Source organism: Acanthaster planci, linkage group LG11 (assembly GCF_054643075.1).
Source record: "Acanthaster planci isolate LZ-2023a linkage group LG11, COTS_SCS, whole genome shotgun sequence".
Lineage (NCBI taxonomy): Eukaryota > Metazoa > Echinodermata > Asteroidea > Valvatida > Acanthasteridae > Acanthaster > Acanthaster planci.
The window spans coordinates 4,746,954-4,759,617 of NC_141787.1; the positions used below are offsets into that span (position 1 = coordinate 4,746,954).

General features: G+C 38.6%; 1 protein-coding gene across 15 annotated transcripts in view; it reads right to left on the bottom strand.

Annotated features, from left to right (window-relative positions):
- LOC110981563 (uncharacterized) overlaps nucleotides 1-12,664 on the bottom strand; it is a 93,443-nt gene that overhangs the window by 12,049 nt on the left and 68,730 nt on the right. For 8 of the 15 annotated variants that reach the window (XM_087142963.1, XM_087142975.1, XM_087142970.1 and 5 more), the window contains exons 13-20: nucleotides 12,516-12,615; nucleotides 10,252-10,344; nucleotides 8,634-8,729; nucleotides 7,605-7,697; nucleotides 2,273-2,365; nucleotides 1,267-1,359; nucleotides 645-737; nucleotides 84-176 (exon numbers count right to left, since the gene is read on the bottom strand). In XM_087142963.1, the coding sequence (XP_086999089.1) occupies nucleotides 84-176; nucleotides 645-737; nucleotides 1,267-1,359; nucleotides 2,273-2,365; nucleotides 7,605-7,697; nucleotides 8,634-8,729; nucleotides 10,252-10,344; nucleotides 12,516-12,615 (754 nt within the window). The remainder of the gene's footprint in view (nucleotides 1-83; nucleotides 177-644; nucleotides 738-1,266; nucleotides 1,360-2,272; nucleotides 2,366-7,604; nucleotides 7,698-8,633; nucleotides 8,730-10,251; nucleotides 10,345-12,515; nucleotides 12,616-12,664) is intronic. The other 7 variants (XM_087142965.1, XM_087142971.1, XM_087142972.1 and 4 more) reach the window with 7 other exon arrangements.

Consider the following 12,664-nt stretch of genomic DNA (forward strand, 5'->3'; position numbering starts at 1 on the left):
ACATGTTGAGAGTCGCTGGACGCCAACTCTTTCCATTTTTGTTTGTCTTCCTCGGATATCATATACAAATATACGTGTTTTACCATTGCAGGTATTTCCCATCCAGTTTCCGTCACATGAACACGTGCATGTTCCTCCATCCAATGTCCCGTCGTTTTGACAGAATAACGGACATTCTGCAAAAGATGAACACCCCAACAAAAATCATAAGGAAACATGATTTTGTTTTGCTTTCATCCTTGTACTGTTATCAACAAGTGGAAGTATGGTGAAATGTACCATTATTCAGCGGAAGTTTTGAACCCTGACACTTTTTTCCTCGTCTGTTTATTCCACGAAAACTGTTGACGGTTTCCTTTAGGTTTATTTAAATCACGACTCTTAATTTTATCTGTCATCACGCTATCAGATGTTTGGCACAATTCCAACTAGCAGTTGACAAAACTAGTTTCTTAACTTATCACGTTTGAATCTATTGAGATATTTTATCCATTTGTTGTGGAAGGGGATGGTTAAATTCAACTCGGGGAATATATTTTTATGAGAGTCGTTGGACCATTACTTTTGAGGTCACCACAGGCTTCCTCTAGCCATTATTGCTTGTTCACCTCGGATATTGTATTAAAATAATATATGTGTTTTACCATTGCAGGTATTTCCCATCCAGTTTCCGTTACATGAACACGTGCATGTTCCTCTATCCAATGTCCCGCTGTTTTGACACGATAACTGACACTCTGAAAACGACCAAACGCAACAACACTTTTGTCACTTTTCCAATGGAACCTTTATTTCAAAGAAGATTTAAAATACAAATTTTTGAAAAAAAGGAAAAAAAAACCAAAAAACACGGTTCACATGGAATATTCAACCAACAAAAGAAAGACAACAAAACAGTTTTTAAGACTTGTATTTTCAGGAACAAATAAAGGAATTGCTCTGAATTGTACAAAAATGTGGAATTTTGGTAAGTTGCAACAATTTAGTGAAAGTTCTGTGCCCTTATGCCCATTTCCCGTCTGTTCATTCCCTAACAACTGTTAATGAGTTCCATTAGTTTTAAGCCATGTGTTCCAGTTCCAACTCATCATCACATTATCAGATATTTGGCAAAATTACAATTCACAAGTGACATAGTTGACACTTTGGCCATTTATTGGGAAAGGCTAAAACTAATTTAGGGAATTCTGTTTGTTTACACGATCAGAGTCGCTGGACTGCTACGTTTGAGGTCACCATATTATAAAAATATAAACGTGTTTTTACCATTGCAGGTGTTTCCCATCCAGTTTCCAGCACATGAACACATGCATGTTCCTTCGTCTAATGTCCCGCCATTCTGACAGGATAATTGACACCCTGTAAATGAACAAACATGCAAAAAATATATCAAGATTTAATTGCTTTCATCTTTGTACTTTCACCGAAATATTGAAGTGTGGCGAGATTTATCAGTGGAAGTTTGTGCCTTGATGCCCTTTTCTGTCTGTTTATTCTTCAACAAATTTTCAGGATTTTTATTTGGGGGGGGGTTATGAGCCATGGGTGCTAATTCCTTCCAATATTTCTGCGAAATTCTGATTCTCGACTGTGCATATAGTTTCTCGAAGTGTCATTTTTGAAGTTGTTGAGATACGTTTTCTAATTATTTTGGAAGGGCAGAGCCAACTTGGGGCTCCTTTAACATGTTGAGAGTCGCTGGACGCCAACTATTTCCATTTTTGTTTGTCTTCCTCGGATATCATATAAATATATATATATCATATGCATGTTTCTCTATCCAAAGTCCCGTCGTTCTGACAGAATAACGGACATTCTGCAAAAAATGAACATCCCAACAAAAATGATTTCGTTTTGCTTTCATCCTTGTACTGTTATCGAAAAGTGGAGGTATGGTGAAATGTACCATTATTCAGCGGAAGTTTTGCACCCTGACACTTTTTTCTCGTCTGTTTTATTCCACGAGAACTGTGGAGGGTTTCTTTTAGTTTTATTAAATTCACAAGTGTTAATTTTCAACTGTCATCGGGCTATCAGATGTTTGGCACAATTCCAACTCGCAGTTGACAAAATTAGTTTCTTAAATTATCACGTTTGAATCTATTGAGATACTTCATCCATTCGTTGTGGAAGGGGAGTAGTAAATTCAACTCGGGGAATATATTTTTATGAGATTCGTTGGACAATTACTTTTGAGGTCACCATAGGCTTGCTCTTTCCATTATTGCTTGTTCACCTCGGATATTGTATTAAAATAATATATGTGTTTTACCATTGCAGGTATTTCCCATCCAGTTTCCGTTACCTGAACACATGCATGTTCCTCTATCCAATGTCCCGCTGTTTTGACACGATAACTGACACTCTGAAAACGACCAAACGCAACAACACTTTTGTCACTTTTCCAAAGGAACCTTTATTTCAAGGCAGTCTCACCTTGGCGAGCTTTCCTCTGCAGACTTATAAATTTAACCAAAGGCATACGGAAACCGTGTCATCTGGTTCGCCTCTCAGTAGGGGCAAAAAAAGACCTGCATGTGTGGCATGTCTTCCTGCATAGTTTTAATGGCAGGACCATCACCCCCACTAGTTCTGGTTAATGAATGATGACATGCAGGTCTATACAGGTGCTACCAAAGGCATCGGGTTTGGGGGCTATTTTCAGGGTCGCTGGTTCAATGGCGCATGGCCTCAGAGCATAAAAGATGCAAAATTGTACACAGCGTGGCTCAAGGTTTTCCCAATAGTAGTAGCTATCAAGCTCTGGGGAAAATTACTCTCGGGGAATTGGGTCCTTATTTGGTCCGATAATGCAGCCGTTGTTTCCATTGTTAACAGTTAGTCATTCAAATGCCCAAAGATAATGAAGCTGGTGCGATGTTTTGTCTTACAGTGTCTCAGTGACAACGTCCTGTTAAAAGCAAAGCACATTCCAGGGTCAAAAAATGAAACTGCCGATGCCCTGTCCCGCTTGCAGATGCCTCGGTTCAGGGGACTAGCCCCTGAGCAGCCAGCTGCAGCTCAGAGAAAGGTTGGAGAAGGGCATTTAAAACATCAGACACGTACTACAAGATGTTAGAATTATTTGGTCCGATATTCTTCTCAGGCTCTTTTATTACAGGAATCGCACCCAGGAGTGGGCGGTAAGTCTATGCATGCTCTATGTGCATACATAGGTTATGCAACCAGCTAGCAAATGCCCATGCAATCAGTCATATACACAACATCCACCCAAGCCAACAGTCAGTGTACTGGCGGGATGGCCGCCATCTATCTGCACTAGGGAACAAATATTTTTGTGAGAATCTGTACTCTGCATTGGCCTTTTTTGAGGCCAACCCAGGTGCCCTCCTCTTCCCTTCCTCCCGCTAGGACCACAGCCTATGTGCTTTATACCTCTCAATCCAAGCCTATTCATGAGTCGTTTCAGTCCGAAGCCTCACAGTACATCGTGTATCAGTTGCTTATTTATCCACATGGGAGGGGGGGTTCCCGCATTGAGAACTTGTTTGGCGTAGAGGTTCCAGGTTGGAGCAGGGTGTCTCTGCCCAATCCCTGGCTTGGAGGACGTCTTCCTCGGGCTTACCCCCTCGTACCTTGAGGGGGTGGGATGGGCGGAGGACCCGTCTGTTGACGGGCGCTCGTGTTGTAAATCCTGCACAGGATAGTCGGGGACTTTCTTGCCAATGCTTCAACAAAGCATGGGGGATGCGATGCTCTGTTACTTGATTTGTACCGGGGAATATTAATCATCATGGGGCGACAGTCAAACCACTAATGCATATTTCTTGTTAGTGGGCGACAGTTAAATCCACCTATATGCGTGTTTCTTCTTGTTATCTAATGCCAGTTGTTAGCATAATCCTGCCGGATCCCTTTCTGCAGGGAGAGTTGGCATAATCTTGCCAAACGCCATACTTAGCCACCTCCTGATCTTAAGAATGTATAATTATTGACAATGTAAAGGTCTGATCATTATAAGCTCAGCAAGAGCTAAGCGTAACACAGTGTTTTGTTACCAGTCAAGTAAATTTCGCTATCAGTTGAGTAAATGTTGCTATTAACCGATCAAGTAAAGGTCTGACTATTATAAGCCCAGTTAAACTAAATGTAACTCAAGCGTTTGTTACCATTAAGTAAAGCTTTGTCATTGTTGTATAATCTGGGCACCATGTTAACTTCGGACAGACCAGGGCTTAGCAATAAAGCTCGGCGGGGTACCGAGGCAACTGGCAGAAATTGTTGTTCGTGTCATTCCTTCCTACATGGCTAAGTTAGTGTCGTAATGAGAAGGTAAATGGTCAAATGTCTTTGAAACAGGAAGTCAAATGCAAATGAAAATCACTTGTGACTTCAAAATTAACATCAAAGGTGAAACTATTTATAAGACCCACAATTAGTTCATTGAATGACTATAGGCCTGTATCACTGACGTCACATATTGCAAAGTGTTTTGAACGCTTATTAATGAATTTTATGAAATCAATATTGCCACGTGATTTAGATCAATGGAACCTGGGAGACCAACTTAGTCAAAATATGCTCGTATTTTATTTATTGATTATTCATCAGCTTTTAATACCATAATGCCATCAAAGCTTTATCAGAAGCTGATTGATCTTAATTTACCGGGATCTTTATGTAAGTTGGTTCTAGAATTCTTACTGAAACGTAGACAGATTAATAGAATCGATTCAAGGTTTTTAAACCAATTGTTGTGAGTACTGGAACCCCACAGGGTTGTGGTCTTTCTCCTTTATTGTACAGTTTATTTACGTATGATTGCAAAGTGGATGGTCCATCTAGCGTAATTGTAAAATTTGCTGACGACACTACCAAGGTTTAATTTGTAATGGCGATGAATTTAGGTCTCTACATCAAGTATCATCTCTTGCAGAATGGTCTGAATCGAATAATCTTGTCTTGAATGTTAACAAAACTAAGGAATGATAATTGACTTTCGCATAAATAAAGGTCCAATTAAACCAATTGTTATTTACGGTAGGAATGTGGAAATTGTAGATTGTTTTAAATTTCTCGGCACGTTCATAATGAATATCCTGTCTTGGTCAACTCAAGTGTCTGAATATTTGAAAAGGGGCCAACAACGTTTGTATTTTTTACGTAGACTCAAATCCTTTGGTGTGAGCAGACATATTTTGCTTAATTTTTATAGATACGTAATTGAATCTTGTCTGACCGGCTTTATTATTGTCTGGTTCAATGCTACTCCTAAGTGCGAAATTGATGGATTGGATCGGGTGGATGAAAATGCATCACACATAATAGGAGTTAAGTTGGATGACATTAAATCGATTTATGGTAGGAGAATGAGGAAGTGCGTTCAAAATATTGTCAATAATATGCATCATCCAGTAAATGAGATCTTCCATGTGATGCCTTCAGGAAGGAGAATGAGATCAATGGGTGCAAAACCAGCCGTTTCAAAAATATTTTTATGCCATCAGCCGTACGGGTTTTTAATAATGGGAATGTTTAATCATAAAATAGTTATGAATAATTGGTTTTAGAAACAGATTTACATCATTATTTGTCTGGGGTTTTTAGTAATGGGATTTCATAAAATGAGTTTGTGTATAGCAATTTTTGTAAAGTTTATTTTAATCTCTATGATAATTAATTTAATTAGTTTAATTGTATGATATTTTTAATGGAGTTATTTGTATGTTTATGCAAGTCCAACATTACAAATTCTTTTGATTGTTTTTCTTTTAATCATTGGTTGAATAAATTAATCTTAAATCTTGAAACGTAAATTTCTTTTAGTTAAAAAAAATAAAAAAAATTGCGCGACGTGGAACAAACAAAATCCAACCATACCTTTCATTACCGAAAATAAAGTGACACTGTGTGACAAAACACGAAGTTAAACACTTAAAGTGCACGAAACCGATTCCCCAAATCCTGTGAATATCACTGATGATTGCTTTAAATCAAGAGGGAAAATCGATGTTAACTCCAAACAATTTACCATATGCACTGTAACTCATATTTGAACGAAATGCCTTACCCAATTATACAAGCGAAAGTCATTTGTATGACATATATTTCTGGGTAACTTTAACTCTTTTTGTGTTTTTACCATGCGACAGGTATTTCCTATCCAGTATCCAGCACATGAACACACGCATATTCCATTGCATTACTAATATTCCATTAGCCCATACTCGCTCGTGCAGGTTTTTCCCTGGGTACTTCGGTTTCCTCCTGGCTCTAAAACTGGACCTTTTCCCTAACTCCGTAATGTGATGCTGATTAAAAAAGTCGTGGCACAAGAGAAAGATGCTTACGTCAGCAAGCATGGTCCATGCATGTCGGCACCTTAAACGTTACCGCTACGAGTCAAGGGCATACACAGTCGGAGAACGACTGAGGTCAGAGGCCTGTACCTGCTCCTGAGATTTAGACGAGCATCTTTGGGGATAGGACGTACACAGCTGGAGGCTTGTAGATGTGGGCTTTAGACCGAAGCGTACATTGAGGGAACATCGTGGGGTACTGAGTTTCAAGAAGTTCTGACATTAGGGAAACTTCTACTGTAAAATTATCTTATTGTGATGGTGTGATTTTGATGCAATAGTTACATTGGATAGATATTGAGAGGACTGTTGGACACTGTTGTTAAGATGAATGTTTAGATAGGTACGGCTGGTGTCTTGGTCGTGGTTATTGTTTTCGAGATTACTGTATGTAAACTGATGTGTATTGGATTGGTACTGAAAGAATTCACGATTAGTGTATGTAAATCAATGCTGGCAGGATTGGTGTATTGGATTGGTACTGAAATAATTCACGATTAGTGTATGTAAATCAATGCTGGCAGGATTGGTTTATTAGATTGATACTAAAAGATTTCACGATTAGTGTATGTAAATCAATGCAGGCAGGATTGGTTTATTGGATTGATATTGAAAGATTTTGTAACTGGATTAAGATTACGCAAAAGTTTTGGGTCCAAAGTATATCATACTGCCGAATGGTTGAAAAATGTTGTATTTAGAATTTCCCCGAGATATTTTGAGAAAGAAAGCTTATTTTCCTGTGAGAATTTACACAATGTAAAAACAATTCTGTAAATAATTCATATCAAAGAGTGCAATCCAGATTTAATTCCCGTGTTCTGTACACCACAGTTAGGCGACTGTGACACAGACATTGTGCAAACAACAAACAAACAAGCCAGGAATTAATTTTTCTTTCTACTTTGTAAAATTACAGAAATGTGGAAGATTGGTCGAATTAAGTGCCCTTATACCCTTTCCCGTTTGTTCATTCCTTGACAACTGTTGAGGATTTCCATTAGTTTTATGCCATGGGTTTCAATTCCGACTAATCAAGTTATCAGGCATCTGGCAAAATTCCAATTCACGCCCAGCAGTATTTCTTTCTTGACGTACCTTTACCATTTTGAAGCTTTTGAGATACTTTGGCCATTGTTGGAGAAGGATAAAAATAATTTGGGGAATTTGATCACACGATTATGATCTCTGGACCGTTACTTTAAAGGTCACCCATAGGCCACCTGTTTCCATTTCCACTTTTTTTTTACCTCAGATATTAGATTTTAAAAAATGTGTTTTTACCATTGCAGGTATTTCCCATCCAGTTTCCTGCACATGAACACATGCATGTTGTTCTATCCAATGTTCCGCCGTTTTCACAGGATAGCTGACATTCTGTCGACAAACACACCGACAATTAATCTTCAGTAATCTTAAACGAGGTTTGGTGAGTTGTATTACTTCAGTGGAAGTTTTGTGCTCTGATTTCCTTTTCCCTTTTGTTCATTCCGTGAAAACTGTTGAGGATTAGTCCAACCAATACTGCTGTCGGATATTTGGCAAACTTCCAACTCACAATTCAGAAGTTGAAGCATCACTTTTGAAATAGTTGTGATACTTTGTCCATCTATTGTGGAAGGGTAAAATCAACTTGGGGCTCTTTTACATGTTGAGAGTCGATGGACCAGTACTTCTGAGGTCAACAGAGGCCAACTTTTTCCAGATCTGCTTGTTTATCTCACGTTTTTTATATACAAAAAATGTTTTTAACCATCGCAGGTATTTTCCATCCAGTTTTCGTCACATGAACACAGGCATGTTGCTTTATCCAATGTCCCGCCATTCTGACAGGATAACTGGCATTCTACAAACAGACACGCCAATGACAAAAAATGATTCCATTTGCTCTTAGTCTCATCTTTGCGCTATTATCAAAAAGTGAAGTGTTGTGAAATGTATCAGTTCAGTGGAACTTTTGCGCTTTGATACCCTTTTCTCCCATCAGTTTATTCGACGAGAAATGTTGAGGGTTTCCTTTAGTTTTCTTAAAGCCGTGGGTGCCAATTTCAAATTGTCATCGTGCTATCAATGTTTGGCACAATTCCAATCCACAATTGACAAAAATAGTTTCTTGAAGTATCACTTTTGAACCTAATGAGATACTTTATCCATTTGTTATGGAAGGGTAAATTAAACTCGGGGATTTGCTTTTTATGTCTTTCGTCATGGTAAGAGTCATTGAAACATTGGTTTTGGGTTCACCTTGGGTCAACTATTTCCATTTCTGCTTGTTTACCTCGGATATTATATTTAAACAAGAAATGTGTTTACCATCGCAGGTATTTCCCATCCAGTTTCCGTCACATGAACACATGCATGTTGTTCTATCCATTATCCCGCCGTTCTGACACGATAACGCCGCACATTCTGGGAACAAACCAAGAAACACACCAACAACCAAATCGTCATTCAGTTTTTCTCTCATCTTTGTAAGCCTACTGTTATCAAAATGAGGGATTCTGGTGAGCTGTGTCAATTCAGTGACATTTGTGGTCTAATGCCCCCGTCTGTTCTTTTCGTTGATGTTTCTTTATTGTTGACCCTACTGTAGTCTGGTTTTTTGTGGAGGGGGGTCAATATGTGCATATCAAGTAGTGAATTATTTGGTCCATATTTTCTACAGTTGCAAATATCTGAAGAAAACTGTACCCAGTGACTTGAAATGAAACAAGGACATAGATAAGACAAATAAGGGTAATTCCAGAAATTAGGGGTTGAAAAGTGTGACATTTTTGTGTCTCTGTTATACATCTGACCTTGTTTGACATGGAAATTTCTCCGTAATTGATTTCAAACTATTACTATTTGTTTGGCAGGTAACTTGAATTAATTAATTACTCTTGGTAATTAGAAAATTTGTTCTGAACTTACAAAATCATGTCAGATGTGACAGGGACACACAAAAAATGGACCCCTAATTTCTTGAATTACCCATAAAGTGTTTTCTTCGATATTTCTGCTTGCGGTTACAAATTTTCTGCATTGCTTTTCCTCCCTTTTGCATTTAGTTGTTTGAATTTTTCAAATATTCTTTGCTCTGACTTCGGTACTGGATATGACATTCTTGATGAGAAGGAAAACATACAACTTGATAGACAACAAATGTATTTCTACGTTTGCATGACATCCATAAGCACATGGAAAAGTCCAGTTTTTGGATGAGCCTTAACCCTTCATTGCCACGTCACATGAACGATTTTGGTATATTTGGTAAGTAAGATTTGAACTTTGCATGGCGCAAGTTAAATAATAAATTACCTGAGATGAAGGCTTGTGTGTACACCATGGAATCAATCTCTATTGGAAGAGGTGTGCTCCTTAGAAAAACTGATGAGTGAAAACTCGTCCCCTCCTGAGGACGAGCAGAGCATCCTGGCCCAAACGTTGAGTTTACACTCAGCGGTTTTTCTACGAACCACACCTCTTCCAAAAGAGATTGATTCCACGTGTACACGCAAGCCTTCATCTCAGGTATATTTGGTGTCAAAGACTGTGCAAAACTTAACAGGAAAGACCATGAAAGGGCAATTTGATGTTTGAAACGGTTTGAGAATAGCGGTCAAATTTCCACAGGGAGGGGTCAAACTGATTTCTCAGTCTGCGTGGAATAAAGCCATGGGTACTCATTTGGACCAATCGTCACTATCACAGATATTTGGCACAGTTTCAATAAACTTTTCTAGAGTTATCACTTTTGAAACTGTTCACATGTGTTGTCCATTTTTGTGGAAGGGTAAATCTACTTCACGACAATTTTCTTGTTTACACAATCAGAGACGCTACTTCCAAGGTCCCCATAGGTCAACTCTTTTCATTTTTACTTGTTTACATCGGAAATTATACATTTTAAAACATCGGAAATTATATATTGTAAAACATGTATTTTTACCATTGCAGGTATTTCCGATCCAGTTTCCAGCACAAGAACACTGGCATGTTTCTCCTTCGAATGTCCCACCGTGCTGACAGAATATCTGACATTCTGCAAACGAAGAAACGCAAAAAAAAATTCACAATTCAATTTTCCTTTCATCTTTGTACCTTTATTAAAATGTGGAAGTGTAGTGAGTTATTTCAAATCAGTGGAATCTTTTCTTTCATCCTTGTACCAATAAAATGTGGAAGTGTGGTGAGTTGTATCAACTTCAGTGGAAGTTTTGTGCCCAAATACCCTTTTCGCGTTAAGGGTTTCCATCAGTATTAAGCCATGGGTGCTTATTCTGTTCCATCCTCATGTTTAGTTATTCGACACAATTGAGTTTAACAAATGACAGAATTAGATTTTTGAAGTATCGCGTTTGAAGCTGTTGAGATACTTTGTCAGTTTATTGTGGAAGAGTAAAGCCAAGTTAGGGAATTTAGGGATGTCCATCGCGACTGTATGGGCACACAACGCCGGCCGCTACGACCACTAAAATAGACTGGGCCCCGCAATATTTACTGTTTAAAAACATTTTCATGTACACAGGACATAATACCACCACGTTTGTCTGGTTCCAAGATGTAATTGTATAATACAGAAACGACGTCATCTGAAAAAGAGTGCCCGACTAAATGTAGGGGGGGGGACTAGAGAGACTCCTTTACTGTACATAACACTCAACCGTGCCCCATCAAAATCACGTACGCAGTAGCTGGATTCCAGTCAATTAAGCAAGGTTTGTAGCTTTTGGACATAGTTTTACACCAAATTAAAAAAATGTTATTTTGCCCACGCGCAGGTCTACCGCGACGCGTGCGCTGACTAGAAAACGGAGAGCTTTTTGTCGTATACTGTTCCGCCATTCTTGCAGGATAACAGACATTCTGAAAATAATCTTGTGCTGTTATCAAAATGTGGAAGTGTGGTGAGTAGCATTGATTCAGTGGATGTTTTGTGCCCTAATGTATTGTTAGTAAAAATTTTGTCAGAGTGTTGCAGTCGATACCATCACAAAATCAGACACAAGACCGGACACAAGACCAGACACAAGACTAGACACAAGTAATAGTGTGAACAATGACAAAGGAATACTTTCGTTTCAGTTCATTTGAATAGAGCCTGAAAGTGAAAGATTACGCAGCGAGCTTCTGGAACCCTCGCGCGGTCCACCTATGGGGATTTTACATGGGGCCGTCCTATTTCGTTCGATAATTTTTGGAAAAATAATTCCTAACTGAAACCATCCCATGAAACACTCATGTTGGAACTTTACCTTTGTCTTCCCCGAGTAATATTTAGGAAAAGTCACCCGGAGATGGGTAAAAAACGAATTTTATTAACGACCTTTCACGTCCGGCGATATCGTACCTAGGTCTCCTTGTTCATGCCCGTTTGTTTTCAGACCCGTGCTTGTGTGAAAATGAGATTGTACAACCTTGCAAGATTTGCCTACCTGCAATCGATGGGTTCCAGGTTCCGTTGAGTTGACATCACGCAGTTGTCAGAAAAGGTTAGTTAAAATATTGCAATCCTTGGTAAAAGTAGAATATTGCTTAAAGTTACCTTATAAATTATACAAGTGTTTGTTTTTATCTGTTTTTATTTCGGCTTTTACCGACAAACTACCATTAAATTTCAAACCATAAATGTTCATCTGCGTACGAGACCGCCGCATTGGACTGTTCATGTATTTTAGATTTTCGGAAGTATTGGCCAGGGGTCAATTTTTGTCACGATATTTCTATAGTAGGTCAGGTAAGTTTTCAGTTTCTATAAATTGATATACTAGCAAATATTTTCCAAAGCCCTTCTTCCAAGTTGGATATTTAAAGAAGTAACTGAAAAAAATATTACAAATTCTAAAAGCTTTGCACATTATTTTTCCTATCCAAGGGTTCCGGAAGCGCGCCACCAGGAGCAACTTTCAGGCAATAGCTTGTGACACGAAATCAGACTGGAGGTCTTGTGTTGGTCTTATAATGGTTTTGTGTAGTCTCGTGAAGGTCTTAAGTTGACTCAACTACAACACAGATTTTTACAATTGCAAGTATCTCCCACCCAGTTTCCGGCACATGAACTGACGATCTTCAAACATACAAACAACCCAAAACCCCAAGTTATAAACAAACCATTTTTTTTTCATTCTCCGTGTGGATAAGTGTCGAGCTTACCATAAATCTGTTTTCTCATGTTTACCTTGAATATTAAATATATAATTAATGCATTTTTACCATTGCAGGTTTTTCCTTCCCAGTTTCCGGCACATAAACACTTGCATTTTCCACTGTCTAATGTACCCCCGTTCTGACAGGATAAAGTGACTGACACCATCTGAGAGGAAAGAACAAACGTACCACTGTTAATTGCTATCATGCGTACT